The sequence below is a fragment of the Festucalex cinctus genome, chromosome 11, assembly GCF_051991245.1.
Source record: "Festucalex cinctus isolate MCC-2025b chromosome 11, RoL_Fcin_1.0, whole genome shotgun sequence".
Lineage (NCBI taxonomy): Eukaryota > Metazoa > Chordata > Actinopteri > Syngnathiformes > Syngnathidae > Festucalex > Festucalex cinctus.
In genome coordinates, this window is record NC_135421.1 from 19,556,966 (window position 1) to 19,575,295 (window position 18,330).

The 18,330-nt window shown below is 40.1% G+C and overlaps 2 protein-coding genes across 2 annotated transcripts in view; one reads left to right on the top strand and one right to left on the bottom strand.

Moving 5' to 3' along the window:
- Positions 1 to 406: 406 nt before the first annotated feature.
- Positions 407 to 16,044, top strand: tbc1d8 (TBC1 domain family member 8). Its single transcript, XM_077536566.1, has 20 exons — positions 407 to 935; positions 3,297 to 3,407; positions 3,523 to 3,641; positions 3,773 to 4,001; positions 5,508 to 5,748; positions 6,927 to 7,134; positions 7,261 to 7,458; positions 8,837 to 8,983; positions 9,073 to 9,223; positions 9,558 to 9,772; positions 10,283 to 10,400; positions 10,822 to 11,107; positions 11,369 to 11,510; positions 12,061 to 12,159; positions 12,236 to 12,304; positions 13,603 to 13,867; positions 14,838 to 14,903; positions 14,988 to 15,080; positions 15,161 to 15,279; positions 15,436 to 16,044. Exons 1-20 carry the CDS (start codon positions 809 to 811, stop codon positions 15,781 to 15,783), a joined length of 3,351 nt encoding a protein of 1,116 aa, XP_077392692.1. The 5' UTR covers positions 407 to 808; the 3' UTR covers positions 15,784 to 16,044.
- Positions 16,045 to 17,137: 1,093 nt separating this feature from the next.
- Positions 17,138 to 18,330, bottom strand: part of neb (nebulin) — a 67,103-nt gene continuing 65,910 nt past the window's right edge. The window contains exons 138-140 of the mRNA XM_077537627.1: positions 18,071 to 18,229; positions 17,886 to 17,992; positions 17,138 to 17,814 (exon numbers count right to left, since the gene is read on the bottom strand). Of these exons, the coding sequence (XP_077393753.1) occupies positions 17,641 to 17,814; positions 17,886 to 17,992; positions 18,071 to 18,229 (440 nt within the window). The 3' untranslated portion in view covers positions 17,138 to 17,640. The remainder of the gene's footprint in view (positions 17,815 to 17,885; positions 17,993 to 18,070; positions 18,230 to 18,330) is intronic.

The following is an 18,330-nucleotide window of genomic DNA, read 5'->3' on the forward strand; positions in this document are numbered from 1 at the left end:
ACATTCTACTCTAAAAAGTTTAATAAGGTTCAGTGGCTCATTGCGGAAGTGTAAGGACTTTTTTTTTTAATTATGGTAAAATAGTAATGGATCAATCTTATGTGAATGTTTTTTTTCCTCAATCCCTTTTTTCCCAAAACTTTTTTTGTTTGCAAATAATTTATGTGGCGTTACTTTTTCAGTTTTTTTTTTCAGTGAATAAATAAAAATCACATTTCCCTCCATATGAAGTGGATATTTGACATGGAGTTTTATTATTATTATTTTTATTTATTTTATTTTATTTTTTTCTAAGAAGTGAATTTTTTTGGACTTGAGCGTGAGCACCTGAACATGTGACGCGCGAAGATCCAATCAAATAAGAGCGAGTATCCCTTTGCGGAAGTAAGAACTCCTGAAATGTGGAAATAGGGAAAGTACAAGTGCTCACCCTCTTCCTCTTTCGTTGAGATATTTTTGTCATTAATCATTCCCTGACATTACTATTGAGTAAAATGTAAGTGCAATAAACGTAAAGATAGGGAAACGATGTCAATGACGTCATTCATTCACCCGGAGCGCTTTTTGATGAGAATAACAGAGTGACACATCTCGCCCGAAAGCAGAAGAGTCAATCTTGGATCGGCGTGTCCAGCTGTTGAGTCTCGACTACAGCGAGTCCGACGTCAAATAGTGTTCGGAGTTCGAACCGAGCGTGGCGAACAATGCAGCCAGCCGCCTACGCGCCGCTGTAGACCGGCAGGGTGGACTTCCCAGGTGGCGGCGGAGGGCCAGTCTCCCCCCTCCGATGGTCCCACCCTGCTGAGAAATGTGGCTGAACCCGGAGGAAGTGGCGCTGAAGAACGCGCTGAAGCTGTGGATCACCGAGCGGAGCAACGACTTCTTCCTGCTGCAGAGGAGGAGAGGCCGCGGGGAGCCCGCCGGGAGGATTAGCGGTCGGTAGAACCACACGCTGCACCTGGACGGGGATGGAGGGAGTGAGGGTGGAGAGTGGGTGGGTCGGTCGGTCGTCAGGTCACACTCTTGAAAAACAAAACTGCTGCACTTGAAAATCCCCCAAACAAAACGATAACTCGACCTTTAATTCAATTTAAATGCATCTTGTAATGTCGAAGTTCCTTTTAAAAGGTTGCAAACTTACCGCATGAGTGACGACTTCTGCTCTTGCCCGACTGTGGTTTTTGTGTCCCCTTTAAGACAATAATTAACCACTTGCTCACATTGTGTTTGTTTTTGCGTGCCCTTGCGTTAAAGACACAGTGTGTGATTTAAAAGTTAGGAAACAAATGCTAGGTAAAAGTTATTAACTCCTGATTCCTCAGGTGAGTGAGTTTGCTGTCAACATGGTGATGAAAAAAAAGTAATTTGTTGCTCACAATCACATAATACAAACTTAAACATGAACAATTTTACAACATGAACAACTGTTAAAGGCATAATATGTAATTTCCAAGTAATTTCCGCAGCTCTAATTGTCTGGTTATTTGCAGTAACAAAAAAAACAAAAAGTGTGTTGCTCATATAGTATATTACATAAATAATCCATTCCAGGGTCAAATTGTTACCCACACTCGTAGGTGACCAGTAGTACATTTGCATGAGATAGGACCATAAATAAATGTAAATTGTGTTGTAATTAACGTTATCTTATGAAGACACCGGGGAACTAATTTTATATGTAATTTTCATCAATCGATCGATACTCTAAAGCCCATTCACACTGACTGTGGTACAGCCGCGGTGCGTGGGCCGTACGGACACCGCAAAGACTGCAAGTCACACTTCGTGCGTTGCGTGTCCAGAAATCTACTCCCGACAGACCACGAGATCACGTGGGGTTCACGCTGGCGAGTTGAGTTCACCCAATAACAACCGTGTATATAGAGTCCTATTTGTAAACAATAGCCACGCTTGCCTGTTGTCACATCGATATGCTTTTTGGAAATTATTTCTGGGACTTCTACCATGGCTGTTCTCCATGGGTAAGTACGTTTTGTGTTTAAATAGTGTCATTTTGTCGTGTTTAATTTATTCTGAGCTAATTTTTTGTCTTAAATGTCCGACTGATGTCATGTTATGGAGCTAGCTAGCTTCCCTCCCCAAAAAACGAGTTCGCAAACTTGTTTTATTTTGAAATATACAGGATTTACCTTAATGCGAGATGCTTGATTTTCTGTCCCGCTCATGTAATTTCTTCAGCTTCATGAAAATCCGCATGCGGCGTCTGGAAGAAATGGAACGCTTGCCTTGCTAGACCTTCCGCATCGCCACAGTCGTTCCGCACCGCAGACGCACCGCACCGAAGCTGGTGTGAATTGACACGTAGACTTGAATGCGTTCTATCCTTGCGCGTCCATACGGCCGCCGTACGGAGAACGCACCGCGTCCGTTCCACAGTCAGTGTGAATTGGGCTTAAGCAAGCAATAAGATATTCTCTCAGTGAAATCTGACCAATACCAGTGTGAGTAGGCTTGAGTACGGACCAATACCAAGCACAGATACCACTGCTACTTTTAATACACAAAATTTCCTTTTACACAATGATAAAAAATTGTGAAGAAAGACCTTTCTTTCAACTACTGACAAGGAGATTTGATATCAGTTTATTTATTTATTTTTCCTTAAGTATTGGTAGATGGTATCGACAGCAATACCTTGAAATAAGGCTGGTATCAGCCCAATTTCAGTACCTGGTATCGATACCCACCAGTTGTAGTTAAGACTCAAAATGTTGCTTGAAAATGGTGGCTCTTCACTCAGCCTAGCTGTGAAGTCATTGATGGAGAAACACGGTTTGGGGGCGGGATAATGTTTATTGGCCCAATTTTGACATCACATTTCAGAAGAGCTCACGAACAGACACATTTTGGGAAGTGGCCGGCCACGGAAGATTTTCTTGGTTGTTTACTTTCACACTTGATGGGTGGCCAGGGAAGGGAGAACATTCCGGTATGTTCCCCTTCCCTCAGAGGCCTTTGTGCGCATTGCTAGGCTACAGTGGCACGCCTTCACGCGGCTCAACTTGGATGGGAAAAAAAATGGTTATAGAAGCTAAAATGAAAAGATAAGAACACATTTTACACCATGTGAGACAGGAAAAAAAATGCCTCCCTAAAAAGTCTCCAGTCAAGTGTTAGGGGAAAAAAAAATCATCTTTGTATACACCAGACAGACAAATAATAGTAATGTTTTGAGTCACATTTTAACTAGTGGAATTTTACTGCATCGTGAAAACAGCGAACGTGTTGTCATAGTGACCTTGCAAGATCAAAGGTGTTGTGGTGTGTGTCTGCAGGCCTCCTGGTGGGGGCGCTCGACACGGTGCTGGACTCTAATGCCAGGGTGACGCCCTTCCGAATCCTCCTCCAGATCCCGGGTTCGCAGATTAGTTGGATCATCGCTAGCGGTACGTCCACCCAAGCCATATTTATTATTTGCTTGTGTGCGTGTGTGTTTGTTTTCTATTTTTATTGCTGTCCATCCCACCGTGTCTTCCCCCAACCCCCTCCCCATCCGCCCAGGAGCCGCTATGGAGGAAGTGAACAAGCACTGGGATTGGCTTGCACACAACTTGCTGCACTCACTGTCCGTCTTTGAGAACAAAGAGGACGTGGCCAGCTTCGTCAGAGGGAAAGTCAAGGTGGGGCACGCAATACAAGACAATGGGACCATTAGTAATAATCCACTGAGTCAAAAGAAAAAATATGACTTTCATGTGTCATACGACTACCGTAATATGATCGCTATTTGATGGCGAATGATTTGTGTCAGGGCCTGATTGCGGAGGAGTCCCGCGGCCGTCAGGCTGCCCAGGAGGACGACCCGGAGAAGTTTCGCGAAACTCTGCTGAAGTTCGAGCGCCACTTCGGGCTGCCGTCGTCGGAGAAGCTGGTCACCTTCTACTCGTGCTGCACGTGGAAGGGGAAGGTGCCGCGTCAGGGCCTCCTCTACCTCAGCATCAACCACATGGCCTTTTACTCATTCCTGCTGGGGAAAGAAGGTACGTAGTGTTCGTTCAACTCATTCAGTTATTGTAGATAATACAAAAAAATGTTTTGTAAAATCAAACATTTTGATTTGCTTTATTTTTTTCTTTCTTTCTTTAAAATTGGTTACACAATTGCACTAAATTGGTTGGTTTCATTGGTTGATATACAGTAGCATTAATAACGAGAATTTTATTTCAACACATTCAAAAATTTGTATCTATTTTATAATTTTAAATAATTTCATTTTTTTTTTAACTTTTATTGTCAAAACTGACAACAACATAACAATAATTGTCCTGAGATAGGGCCTTTACATACAATTGGTATCATGCAAATACAAATAATAAGAAAAACAACAACAACAAAAAGACCTCCACATACCCAGGGTATCAATACCCTATCGAACAAGGTCCAGGATTGGTCCCCATCTTCTTTCAAAAATAGGAACCCTCATCTGCAGTTGTGTTGTCAATTGTTCCATTGAGTACATCTGTTTGATTTTTTTTAACCATTGTGCAACTGTGGGTGGTTCAGGTTTCAGCCAGTTGATGGTTATCATTTTTCTTGCAGTCATAAAGAGGAGATGAAGCAAATACTTTTGGTCATGAGACAAATTATCCAAGAATATATCCAACAAATAAATCAAAGGATCAAGGATCCAGGGGGAGTGTCACTTTAAGAATAAATTATTATTTTTTTTAAACTAATTGGTCAGTTAATTGTAATAATATTAAAATAACATTAATTGTGAGAATAGAATACATAATTTTTAACCCATTTGGACATTTTCAAACAATTTTTCTTTTATTAAAAAGTTGATTCAATAATTCTATTAAAGTTAATTATAACATTAATAATGATAGTTATATTTTAAAACATTCAGCACATTTAAATTACTTTTAACCTTTTTTTGGTTGATTAATTGTAAGGAAATTCATGAGAAATATTGTTAATAATGAGCATTAATTATGTTAAAAAAATTAAACCTGTTTCATTTACTAAATATATTTAAATTAATGATTAATAACAAAATAAACAGCTTTGCATATTTTACAAACATCAGATTTTTATGTTTTACATAAATTATTAAGTATAAATTAATTATAAACGCTAAACAATTTTACATATTTTACATACATTACACATTTTTTTTTAAACATTAATTATATAAAAAAATAAACCTCTTTAATAAGTATATTTAAATTAATGATGAATAACAAAATAAACAGCTTTGCATATTTTACAAGAATCAGATTTGTATTTTTTCCATAAATTATTAAGTATAAATTAATTATAAATGCTAAACAATTTTACATATTTTAATACACTTTTATTAACATTATTTTTTTAGAAGATGTTTATTTTTAAATTATAAACATTTTGAATATGAATGTATTCTTCTGTTAATGAAGAAAAAGTTGATTTTTATTAAATTATGTATTTGCAATTTATGAGTGACCTGACCAATCTGTGTGTTTTGGTGCTTAAGCATAGCATCCTCTGTCTTCTTTTCACAGTCAAGTTTGTGATTCCCTGGGCGGAGGTGATTCGGCTGGAGCGGGTCTCCGGCGGATTCATGACTGAGGCCATCCGGGTGAGCACCAGGCAGCGGCAGCGGGACTTCTCCATGTTCCTCAACCTGGACGAGGCTTTCGGAGTGGTGGGGCAGTTGGCCGACATCGCCCTGCGCCGGTTGCTAGATAGCGAAGGTCTGGAGCTGGACCGAGTGCTGCAACAGCCGGCTCGCATCACCAAAAGGTCAGACTTGGTCATTTTCTGTTGTCCATCTGTCCATTGTACATGCTTCAAATTTGGTAGTAGTCAGACAAAAAAAAAAAAAAAAAGTATAGATGTAGCATTTCTGAAGGAAAACATAAAATGCGGGTCTAGACATGCCTAGCAAATTTCATGTTATGAAGCGAAACTAGCATCAGGGGCTGAATTTTCAAAAAAGAAAAAAAAAAGCTTGGAAATGACCAGTTTACGCCTTAAAGGGGAAGTCAACCCCTAAAAAATTCTTGACAATAATGTTATATGTGACCTCACTGGTCTAAATATGACATTCTGATTAGTAATACTTTTGTGAAATATGAGTTAAGCAGCAAAATCCAGCTGTTTTTATCCATCTCAGGGGACGGCCATTTTGCTACTTACTGTCGACCGAAGATGACATCAATGTTGCTCAGGGCTCAGGCAACAAACAAAATCACAGCTCAGTTTCATAAAACAGGTGAGCTGTGATTGGTTGTTGCCTGAGCACTGAGAAACTGTGATGTCATCATCAGTCGACAGAAAGTGGCAAAATGGCAGCCGTTTGAGAGGGATAAAAACGGCTGGATTTTGCTCAAGTTGTCATTACAGTTGCTCAGGGCTCAGGCAACGACCAATCCCAGCTCAGTTTCAGAAAATCGGTGAGCTGTGATTGGTTGTTGCCTGAGCCCTGAGCAAAATTGATGTGATCTTCAGTCGACACGAAGGCAAAGTGTCCGCCCCTTGAGATGGATCAAAATGGCTGGATTTTGCTCAAGATGACATCACAGTTGCTTAGAGCTCAGGCAACGACCAATCCCCATCTCAGTTTCAGAAAACAGGTGAGCTGTGATTGGTCGTTGCCTGAGCCCTGAGCAACTGTGATGTCATAGTCAGTCGACAGGAAGGGGCAAAATGGCTGCCCCTTGAGATGGATAAAAATGGCCGGATTTTGCTTCATAACTCATATTCCACGAATGTAATATTAATAAGAATAACGTTTAAACTAGTGAGGTCACATATAACATTTTGTTAAGAAATGTTTAACGTTAACTTCCAATTTCAGTGGTTACTTTGAACCAAAATGGCCGACCTGTGTGTTTCCAGACATGGTTTCTGAGAGTTTTATTCTGTGAGTCAACTTATACACATTTGAACACGTCTGCCAAATATGGTCTTCTGTTTAGGGTTTTGGAGGAGCAGGCGTTGCGAGAGTACGTTCTGGCCCTGTTCCGACTCCCTCGCAGCGAGAGGCTCCACGAGGTGGCGTCGTGCGCCGTGTGGACGCCGCACGCCCGCTGCCACACGGCCGGCACGCTCTACACAACCGACAACTACTTGGGCTTCTCGAGCCGAGAAGAGGGACAATGCATCCTCCTCATACCCCTCTCAGAGGTGAGAATTTGTTCTTGCCCTCGTGCTATTTGTCCTATCAAATTTATTAAATGCTAACGTGATAGCAAGCAGTTGATATGCTAATGATTTCAAACAAAACGTGCTGAAATGCGAACGCGCTACCAGGTGGTGTCTGTGGAGAAGGCGGAGAGCACGTGCGCGCTTCCCAACCCGGTGATCGTGAGCGTGCGCTCCAAGAAGGCCTTCCAGCTCATCGAGCTGCAAGAGCGCGACGACCTGGTGGAGAGTCTCAACTGCAGGCTGCGCTCGCTGCACCTCATGCAGTCGGCCTTTCGCACCAGCCGACATGCCAAGAGGACCGCGGTACGCTAAGTCTTCTTTTTTTTTTTTTTTTTTTAATCAAATAAACAAAATTAGTAGATCGATATATAAAATTGTTTAAAGGCGGGGTCTTCCGTTTTCACTCAGGAAAATGCTCACTCACTCACACAAGCTTGTACGAGTGAGTGAGTGAGTGAGAAAAAAAAATCAGTGCGTGCTGTCAATTTGCCGCGGGAGTGACGTCATGCAGCACACAATTTCGCCCGGCCCCGTCTGCAGACAGTGAGTGACACGCCCCCCGCCACCCACCACTCTGCAATTGGCTGGAGGGTTAAACAACTGACTGTCCACAGAAACGTCCCGCTGTTGACAAAACAAACACAAAATGGCAAAATGCAGGCTAGGTGGTGGCGGGTTAGGAAAAAATCACCACCACATTAACAGAAGCCCAGAGGTGTAGATTGAGAAGGAGTTCATGGCTTTTCATCCTGTATTTATGTAGTGCATTTTCCTGAGTGAACCCGCCTGACCCCGCCTTTAACTATTTTAAAAAAATATTTGCAATCAATCAACCAGTTAGTAAATGAGATAAATGAATTAAAAAAAAAACAATGCCATCTAATATATGTGAAAGTTTAATAATAAATGATGAATGTCATTATTTATAATTAATTTAAGTATAATTCATTCAATTTTTGGGTTAAAAATCGCATATGTAATGGTATACGTTCACTTCTCACTAATTTTAATTTCTCATATTTCTTGGAATAGTATTATTTACAATTGATCAATTAAATGATGGATAAATTAATAAAAAATAATAGGTGTAAAATACGTAAAAGTTTTTTTAATAGTCAATCATTCTTGTTTTTTAAAATGTTAATACAATTACAAATTCTTACCAATTTCATAAAATGAATACACAAATGAAAGACATAATATATGGAAAAAGGCATCTTAATGATTCAAATCATGGTGGGTTTTTAAAATTGCTTTAAATTAATGTGATTACAATTGATTAACCATCTACTTCATAAAGTACAGCAATGATAAATATTTATACAAAATTGTACACTTTTTTCTCCCCCAAATATGCATTAGTTATAATAATCAAATAACTGAACGTCAAGATCGACAAATACAAATTAAATGCCAAAATGTGTTTATTTTAATAATAAAATAACGCTTACCAATTATCAAGAAAAATTAATGCAAAGATATCATAAATATCATTTTAAGAAACTTATTTGAAATGAAAATGGCTAAATTAATGCAACAAATATTTCAGGACTTTTGATCATGAACAGTTTTCTATGTAAATACCTTGTGGGCCAGAAAGAACTTTGTCTATCCATGGTCTTTGCTAGTGTGTCTGGACCAGGAATGCACATGTTGGTTTTTGTTGTTGTTCCTGCATCAGAGCTGCCCCAACCCTTACTACACCTTCTACTATGACACGGCGTGCTCGGATGAAGAAGAGATGGAGGAGCAGGTGCTTCGTAACACAGTCAACAGTGAAGCTCTCATGACAGCCTTTCATCACAACACCCCAGGAAGTAACAACAAGGTAAGCTGAAGCAGGTGCATCGAGATTCGGAATATTGGATATGTTGGAAAAATATTGTGGTATTACACCATAATCGTTGTTTTGTCCAGAATATAGAGGCGCTGAAAGAGAAGATGTGGGAAGAACACTTCGCTGAATTTGGCCGTGGCGTCCACATGTTTCGCACTGACAAGGTCCAACGACTGATTGCTATGGGGATACCAGAGTCCCTGCGGGGTGAGCTGTGGATGATGCTCTCAGGTGAGAAGGACAAACAACCTAGCTTCAACATAAGAGGGCTGACAGCTATGTCATTAGATGCATAAATGCTAATAGTTGCCAAGCTAACAAACTGCACAGCAATATAGCAACCTAGGAAGTGGAAGTGCCCAGGCAGATTGGTGAGAATTTTCACATCTTGACCTGCAGCATGCTATATAGTAAAATGGTTGAAATGCTAACACGCTAACGGTTCAACGAACGGACACATGGCAAGATAGTAAACCTGGTAGATTCAGGATTTCACATCTTGCTTTGCAGTTGCTTACTATTTCTAAAGCTAACATAGCAACATATTTTTTTTTTTACCTTGCAGACGCGTTCTCCGATCTGGACTCGCACCCGGGCTACTACGCTGGCCTGGTGCAGGAGTCCATGGGTCAGAGCAGCCTGACCACAGACGAGATCGAGCGGGACCTCCACCGCTCCCTACCAGACCATCCTGCCTTCCAGAACCCCACCGGCATTGCCGCACTCCGCCGCGTGCTCACCGCCTATGCCCACCGCAACCCCAAGATCGGATATTGTCAGGTATGACTGGCCTGATCATTTATTTCATGTTGAAAGTGGTCAAATGTTAACATCCTAACATGGCAACTTGAATAGAAAAGGTACAAAAACAGATGATGATGAGCAATGATTACACATCTTGTCTATGAGTTTGGTGCTATTTTGAATGAGAATAGAATGCTACATGCTAATAGATGGTGCACTACTTATAGCAAGATAGCAACATGAGTAAAAAAGACGGTACAACGTATGAAATAAAAATTAGTTGAGAGAAACGCTAACATACTATCAGTTGGTATGCTAACATTTAGCAAGATCACAACCTAAGCCAGATGGGTGAAGTAAAAGGATAGTTCCTAACGTGCTATGCTAAAACATAGTAATATAGTAAACATAAAAGAATATGAGGTGCTCAGACAAAATTAGTGAGGATTTCACATCACGCTTTGCAGCTACATACTCTTGTCGATAATTGTTAAAATGCTAACATCTCAGTAGTTGCTGTGCTAACACTTAGCTTTGTGATGCTAGTCGATGAACATACTGGCATCCGTGCTGCTGCTGTACGCCAAAGAAGAAGAAGCTTTCTGGCTGCTGGTGGCCATCTGTGAGCGGATGCTACCTGACTACTTCAACAGGCGGGTGATCGGTAAGCGGCTTTGGTATTAGCGTTTGCATTAGCATTTGAATTAGTGTTGGGAAAGTGCTCATGATTGAAAGATTGGTGAAGATTTCACATCTACATCTGTAGACTGGTACTGGTACTCCCAATGACTGAGAATTGGTCAGCTGCTAAAATGCTGACCATTGGTATGCAAGATAACAAACAGATCAGTAAGAATTTCAGATATTTGGATGTAGTTGGTAACTATTTCAAACAAGAATGGTTGAAATCCCAACATAATAACAGTTGGTTTGCTAAAACATAGTAACATAGGACACAAGTACAAAAGGCGGTCAAAAAGATTGGGAATTCTAATGATTTGATTCAATGTTAACATACTAAAATTAGCATTTATATCGTGAAAGAACTGCATTTCTGATCCTGGGCCCACCTTTCTACTGTGCAGGTGCCCAAGTAGACCAGTCGGTGTTCGAGCAGCTGATCAGTGAGCATCTCCCTGATCTGGCCGATCATTTTCCGGACCTTTCCACGTTGTCGTCTGTCTCTCTCTCCTGGTTCCTGACCATCTTTGTCAGCGTGCTGCCCTTCCACAGTGCCGTGTGCGTGGTGGATTGGTTCTTCTTCCATGGTATCAAGGCCATCTTCCAACTGTCTCTGGCTGTGCTGGAGGCAAACGCTGCTAGCCTCTGCACCCGTGTGGACGACGGACAGGCACTTATGGTCCTCGCTAGGTATTTCCAAAGATTGATGACTACTTATTTGTGGTTAAAACCGCAAGAATGATGATGACGATACATAGATTTGTCAGCTTTGGAAGAATCAAAGTCATAATAGAGGTGGGAATGCAAGAAAACTGTGACAGTAGTCTAGGTTTGAACCCAGGAGTACTTCACAAACAAAAAAACAATGGCATACAAGTACATACATTTGTGTTAGCGTTGTTAGCATAGCATCAATGGGTACATTAACACCACGCTACTGGCCTGTTACAGTTTTCTGGAGCATGTTGGAAGTGACCAGTCATCTCCTGGCGAGATCTCTCAGCCCCCTGCAAATGGAAGCAGCAACAACATGGCAGATGCTCCAGCTGCGGGCCAGGCTAACATAACACAGCTCATCACTGATGCCTATGAAGTGAGTCAACAGCAGCTAGCACCTAGCGAGTGAGCTAATTAGCTAGAATACAGGTCCATTGTTGTTGTCATATTTTTAACCAGAAGTTATGTAAAAAGACAGGGCACATCATGTATGCTCTCCACTTAAAAAATAAAAATCCTAACATGCCTGCTTGTTTAAATCTGTGCTAATAATGCTAACAGTCTACTAAACAGGAATCCCAGCTCAAATAAAACAGATTCTTAAAAGGTGTTTTAGGTATCTGTTAAATAAGGTTTGAAAACCATTTATTATGCTACCTAGCGTTTGAGCTAACAATGCTAATAGTCGGCTAAACGGGAAGCCTGGCCTGTCTAAAAGAGATAATAAAAATGTCTGAAAATCCTTCTTAAAAATGTCATCAAGCTGGCTAGCCTCCATGCTAACAATGCTAACAGTCAGCTAAACATAGCTACATACTTTAAACTTCATTAGCTTCCAAAATATAGTGTGTGAAATGACTGTCTTAAAAAAAACATAGAATGTTGCTTTTTCAAAATACAAGTCTTTCATGTGTTTTCTTGGTCAGAGGTTCGGAGACTTGACGGTGAGGAAGATCGAGAGGCTTCGCTGTCGACACAGAATCCAAGTCCTGCAGGCACATGAGGACACAACCAAAGAAAACGCTGTGAGAAATGAAGCTAATGATTGTGCTGACGCGAATGCTAACGACACTGCTTATATATCGGTGCGTGTTGTGGTAGTTAAGAGTGGTGACTCCAGACGTTTCCATCTCTGCGGAAAACCTGGCTGACATTTATGACCTCTTCAAGGTAATTTCTTCACCACTTTTCAGATTCTCATTAATTAAAAAATAATTTACACAAAAACTATGAAAAATGTATTTTTTTTTGTGTGTGTTGTCAAATTGCAACACTTTATTAATTGTGGGAATGCTTCAGCTTGGTGGCACAGTTGGTAAAGTGCATTGTCCATTAACCAGGAGGTCATAATTTATCTCTGAATTTACTTCATAAGCATTCCACTTGCATTCAAATCTTAGCATTCAGCTTTTAGCATTCCCATGCAAATTCTGCAGAAATTGCACTTAATCTAGTTAAAAAAAAACAACTATTCTTGTAATTTTTTTTTTACTCACTTCATTCCCTTAAAAACAAAAACTAGTTTTGTAATATCACAACTTATTAGGGGTGTTAAAAAAAATCGATTCAGCAATATATCGCGATACTACATCGCGCAATTCTCGAATCGATTCAATAAAAAAAAAAAATCGTTTTTCTGTTTTTTTTTTTTTTTTTTTTTTTTTAAGAGCTCAGAATTGTTCATTCGGTAGTCTTACCGATTCAACGTCTTATCATCATTGCCTTTTTTGTGTGTGTGTGTGTGTGTGTGTGTGTGTGTGTGTGTGTGTGTGAATCGATTTTTAAACTTGGAAAAATATTCAACAAAACGTCTGACTTCGGGTTAGGATTCACACCTTGAGCATGGAAGAATGTTATATGAACGGAACATTAAGCCTTAATATTTTATTTTAATGCTGTTCAAACATGAAACAGATTACAACCTCTATAAGACTGAAATTTCAGATGAATAAATAATACATTTTCATATAAATCTTACACTCTACAAGCTTACTGATTAGTATTTTCTAAATTTGAATGAAAAAAAATCGCAACAATCGACTTATAAATTCGTATCGGGATTAATCGGTATCGAATCGAATCGTGATACGAATCGAATCGTCAGGTACTAGGCAATTCACACCCCTACAACTTATTATTCATAATATTAGCAATATTACTTAATAGTAAGTGACTTTTTGTTGAAAAACATGATGAAAAGTATTGTGTAATTTTTTCACAATATTATGATGTATAAGTTTTGTCAAATGTATATTTGTATTTTTTTTCTTGGCCATTTTCCCTCATTTACCTAAAGTGAAAAAAAAATAGAAAAGAAAGGAAAAAAAAAAGAAGACTATTTCTATTAAATCCCAAACATTTTGCAGCATTATGCTCTTAATATTACAATATTTAATTGGAATCATTGTTGAACAATTTGTCTGCTGATATACTGTAAGCTTGTCAGTGACGGTATTATTTCCATCCAGACGGAACATTTCATCAGCCTGTACTGGGGCGACATCAGCGCGGTGGCTGCGGCGGAGGCGGCGTCATGGCGGCGCGGCGTCTCCTACTTGGAGCGCCAGTACCGACTGGACCTGCCGCAGTTCAAGAGCCTGTACGGGCTGCTGGCCCCGTGGCCGGCGGGCGGCTGCCGGCGTCACGCCGACACCCTGGCCCATCGCACCTTCGTCCTGTTGGACTCCAACAGACACAATCTGCTCTCCTTCAGGGACTTTGCCCTCTGGCTCGGTGGGTGGAGTGTGACTGACGACTTGGTTGCTTAAGTGTTTATTTCAAACAGTCTGATCCATGACACTGGTTGACTTCCAAGCTGTTATTAACCGCAGAAAGTAAATGAGAAATTTGTTTGAAAACCCTCCTTATGATATTCTCTTAATATGTTTATCTTGGCAAAAAGCCTTATTCTCTGAAAAATGACTTTGTTCTCGTAATTTACGTTTTTTCTCTTTTTATCTAAAGAAAATATGGCACCATTGTCATGATCTTACATTTAATTCTCCTTTATAAATATAAAACTTTTCACACAAAAGTAAGATGTTTTCTGGATAAATATATCTTTTCTACAAAATATCAACATTTTTTTTCCCAATTAATTTTTAACTCATTCACTGCCTTTGACAAGTATACTTGTCAATTGTATTTTTTAGAGCGGTGCTAAATGGGCCGAATCTGAGCATGCTCCACTGTAAATATCAAACTTGGAAACAACTTTACTGATGCCCAACCACCGGTAGATGACATCATTGCCCCATTTTGTAGGAAATAAACACAGTTTCAGAGTCCATGGGAGAAATGGCTGTATTTTGGCAAACCTACATTTTTCTGCTGTCAATTATAAAAGAACGGGACGGGACAAAAAGTAGGGAGTCTATTCTGTTATTTGGTAGATTCGGTTTATATATAATTATTGAATGGAATATCACGTGAGTATTGTAAATGTAAAAATTTTCTATAATGACTGGCAGTGAATGAGTTTTAATATCTTAATATTTTGTCATCTTTCCTTGTATTTTTCCGCAACTTTTCTCAATTTTTTTTTCCACCCCGTCAGCAAATTGCAATTTTTTTCTCCAGGGGGGACATTTTTCTCAAGGGAAAAAAAACATTGAAAAAATACTTTGGAGAAAATAATAGTACCTTTAAAAAATAATAATATAATACCTCCAAAAAAAATCCCTTTTCTTCTTTGTTGTATCAGACATATTGTACTGTGGTGAGCTGAGCGACAAGGTGAAGCTACTCTACCGTCTTCACTTACCTCCCGGTGAGTCTTCCTCGCATCTTTGCCGAAATGTTTAATTTAACGGCAACTTTCTGATGCCGTCGACGTCATTTTCAACTTGGACAGCTCTGACTGACAGCGAGGAGCGCTCGTCTTCGTCTGAGATGAAGATTCCGTCTGTGTCATCCGGCAGACCTCTCTACGTGGGCGTGGCCTCAGGTGGGATGAAGATTGAGACGTGGATTTGATTTTTTTTTCCCCACTTGCTTATCGAGTTGTTTTTGTTTTGGCTGCTGAAGAAAGGGCTGATGGGAAAGAGGTGGCGAAGGACTACCAGGAGCAGCTGAAGCAGATGCTTCGGGATTTAGTCTTGGCCAAGGAGAAGGATGTGCACCAACCACTTCCCCTCATGAAGCAGGTAAATTATTTAATTTCTTTGATGTTGCTGAATCTGATTTTTTTTTTTTCTTTAAGCGGTTTAATTTTATATCCAAGTGCACTCAATAATCATGAAATTGTGAAAAAAATCTTGACTAAAAACTTGACTTGAATTTCCTTGTTAATATCTTGTCAGCGAGAGTTCATCCAGTTTTGTAAGACGCTGTGCAGCCTGTTCCACGGTGACCCCGAGGAGAACGAACTCTTCCAGGCCATCGCCAAGGTTACCAGCCTGGTGCTGCAGATCGGCGAGGCCACCGCCAGGCCGGCGGGACCCGACCGGGACCAGGACCAGGGCCTGTCAGCACCGCCGGACGAGTGGACCATCAGCCTGGCCCAGATCCTGGCATCTCTGCTGACTGAACAGACGCTGGTCAACTTCCTGGAGAAAGCGTGCGATCTGACGAGTCGAATCGCCGCCGCCAAGGAGGAGCAGTACCAGCAGAGGGCGCCGCTGCTCGCCCTGCAGCACGCCCACCGCTAAGGCGAGTTGTCATACCCTGTCCGTCCTAGTAGACTGTGCACAACTAACTGGACACGCCTTCTAATTTCACTGTGAGTCAATTCTCTTGTTTTTCCACACAAATATTTTCTAACTTTAGTGTTTAATGTACTGGTGTGCATGCACCTTCTCACTTTTTTTTTTTTTTTCAATCTAGAGCCAAAATGTGCACAAAAAAAAACTTTATCATGAAAGCAAAACACTGGATTTGTCTTTTTAAATAAAAAATAATGCAGACATCAATGAGTTTTTAATTTTTACATTCTTGGGGGAAAAAGACTAACTATAAGTTTGGACTTTCTAGAAAAAAAATGACTTGATTTCAATTTTTTGAAATAATTACTAACGTTTGTTTGTTTGTTTTGTCTTGTTTTTATATGTATTATGCCCAAATTAACTAAACTAAACTAAACCAAACCAATTAAAGGGACATTTCACTTATTTAGCTCATTATAGTAATAAAAAGTTAAGATTTTGTCTATAATTAATTTGATATTTTCATTATTTTTCACGTACAATTAGTACCTTTAGAAACACATTTTGCAACTTGCTGTCGACTGAAAATGACATCACAAGGGCTCAGGTAACCAATCACGGCTCACCTGTTTATTAGGTTTGGTCATGTGACATTCACAAGCTGAGCTGTGATTGGCCTGACCTGAGCCCTTGTCATGTCATTTTCAGTCGACAGCAAGTTTATTATAGGTAAAATATTGTAAAATATTGTTTGACTGCCAAAAATGGCTAAATAAGTCAAGTATCCCTTTAAATTTTTTGATGAAAAATACATCTATTTTTTGAAAAAAAAAAAAAAAAATCATCTTTATCTTGAAAAAAAAAGAAAAGAATATGACTTGATTCTCAAGATAGGCTTTTTACTAGGGGAAAGAAAATAGGATTTTATTATTGAAAAGGTATTAGTGTAATATTACAAATTCATATTAGGAATATGACTTCGGTTTCAGAATACAACTTTTTTTTTTTTTTTTTTTTTTTTTAAGTAGAAAATTTATGTTGGGGGAAAAAATAGAGTAAAACTATTTATTTTTTTTAATACTAGTTTTTTTTGTTTTTATAGCCAACATTCCTCTTGTAAAACTAAACCGTAGTTTCAGAATACTGTACTGACTTTTTGTCAATTGAGAAACATCTAGAAAAATTTTCTTTGAAAAAACAAATGTGATTTTTTTCCCAGTTCCAAAAATAACTTGTACTATTACATTTTGTCAAGGAAAAAAAAAAAAAAAGACTTTAATCTCACAATCCAACTTTATCTCAGAAAAAAAGAACATTTTTCTTGAATTTCTCCCAAATGAAAAGGAAACAGCAGACAGGCTGAATACTGCAGGATCTTGGCTTTATTAGCTACTGGCAAAGGGTTACACTTTGCCATCAAAAACCAAAACACACACTGGACTAGTACTTGTACTTGTAGTGTTCTACTAGTACGACTAGTGTACTAGTTAGTGGGCTAGTTAGTGGTCAGGGTTCATTTAAAGGAGGGAAACACTGGAGATTTTTCTCTTACAACTCAAGAGTGCTTTGATCGTGGAGGGTTGGCATCATTCGATACGTGACATGTTCGACCAAATAGTAAGTAGTCTTAGCAGATTGGTTCACTCACTCCATACAACACTGACAATATACATATAATTTTTTGGTTTTTGATTTATACACAGTAATGGGTCAGGCTGTAAGGGAGAGCGAAGCAAGGTCATCTTAAAGAGTCTGATCGGATTTTGGGCTTCTCAAGCAACACAAACTGACAAAACAGGTGACAAACTCCACAAACACTTAACACACATTTTCCACACGCTTTTTTTTTTTTTTTTTTGCCGTTTAAACAGCCTCCACGTAATTGGCGGGTAGCATGCCGGTTTTGCCGGTGCGCTGCACAGTTCCGTACATCCAGCCCTCGTCGATGGACTGCACGTTGACGATGACGTCGCCATCCTTGAAGGAAACCTCGTCGCTGTCGGCCGCCAGGTAGTCATACATGGCGCGCACCGTTTTCTGCAACCAGGTCAAAGTGTCAGGACCATATTTGGGCTTTCAGAGGGCGCCAAAATGAATATATAACCTACCCCGGTGGTAGAAGGGTGCGAGGGGATGGAGGAGACGGTGGTCTGCTGGGTGGCCACGGATGAGGATCTCTGCTGCAGCTCCACGGTCTTGGCGTGCTGGTAACCTGCTCAGAAACAAGCACAGGAAAGTCACGCTTACGAGTCGCCAGTCGGAACGGCGTTGTCATCGTCCATTTGAGCGTCACCTGTGGAAGAGGTAACAAATCCGGAGGTGGTGACGAATCCGTTGCTGTAGAGGGACAAGTGGTGATCGGGGTCCTGGGAGAGCTCGGACTTCTCGTCCGCCATGCCACTCAGGGCGCTGGTGGAGCGGGAGTGCTCCTTGCTGCGACGATGGGCTTGGACTGGGATGGAACAGGAAAATTAGCGTCTCTTTATTGTTTATTTATTATTTTCAAAGAGGTACCTGAAAGAGGAACCCTCACCAGTTTGCTTGACACCTTAT

Coding starts and splice junctions, on each gene's coding strand:
- tbc1d8 (XM_077536566.1), top strand. CDS start 809: ATGTGGCTGAACCCGGAGGAAGTGGCGCTGAAGAACGCGCTGAAGCTG. Junction 9,224..9,557: donor GCTGTGGATGATGCTCTCAG/GTGAGAAGGACA, acceptor TTTACCTTGCAG/ACGCGTTCTCCGATCTGGAC. Junction 14,904..14,987: donor CCGTCTTCACTTACCTCCCG/GTGAGTCTTCCT, acceptor CAACTTGGACAG/CTCTGACTGACAGCGAGGAG.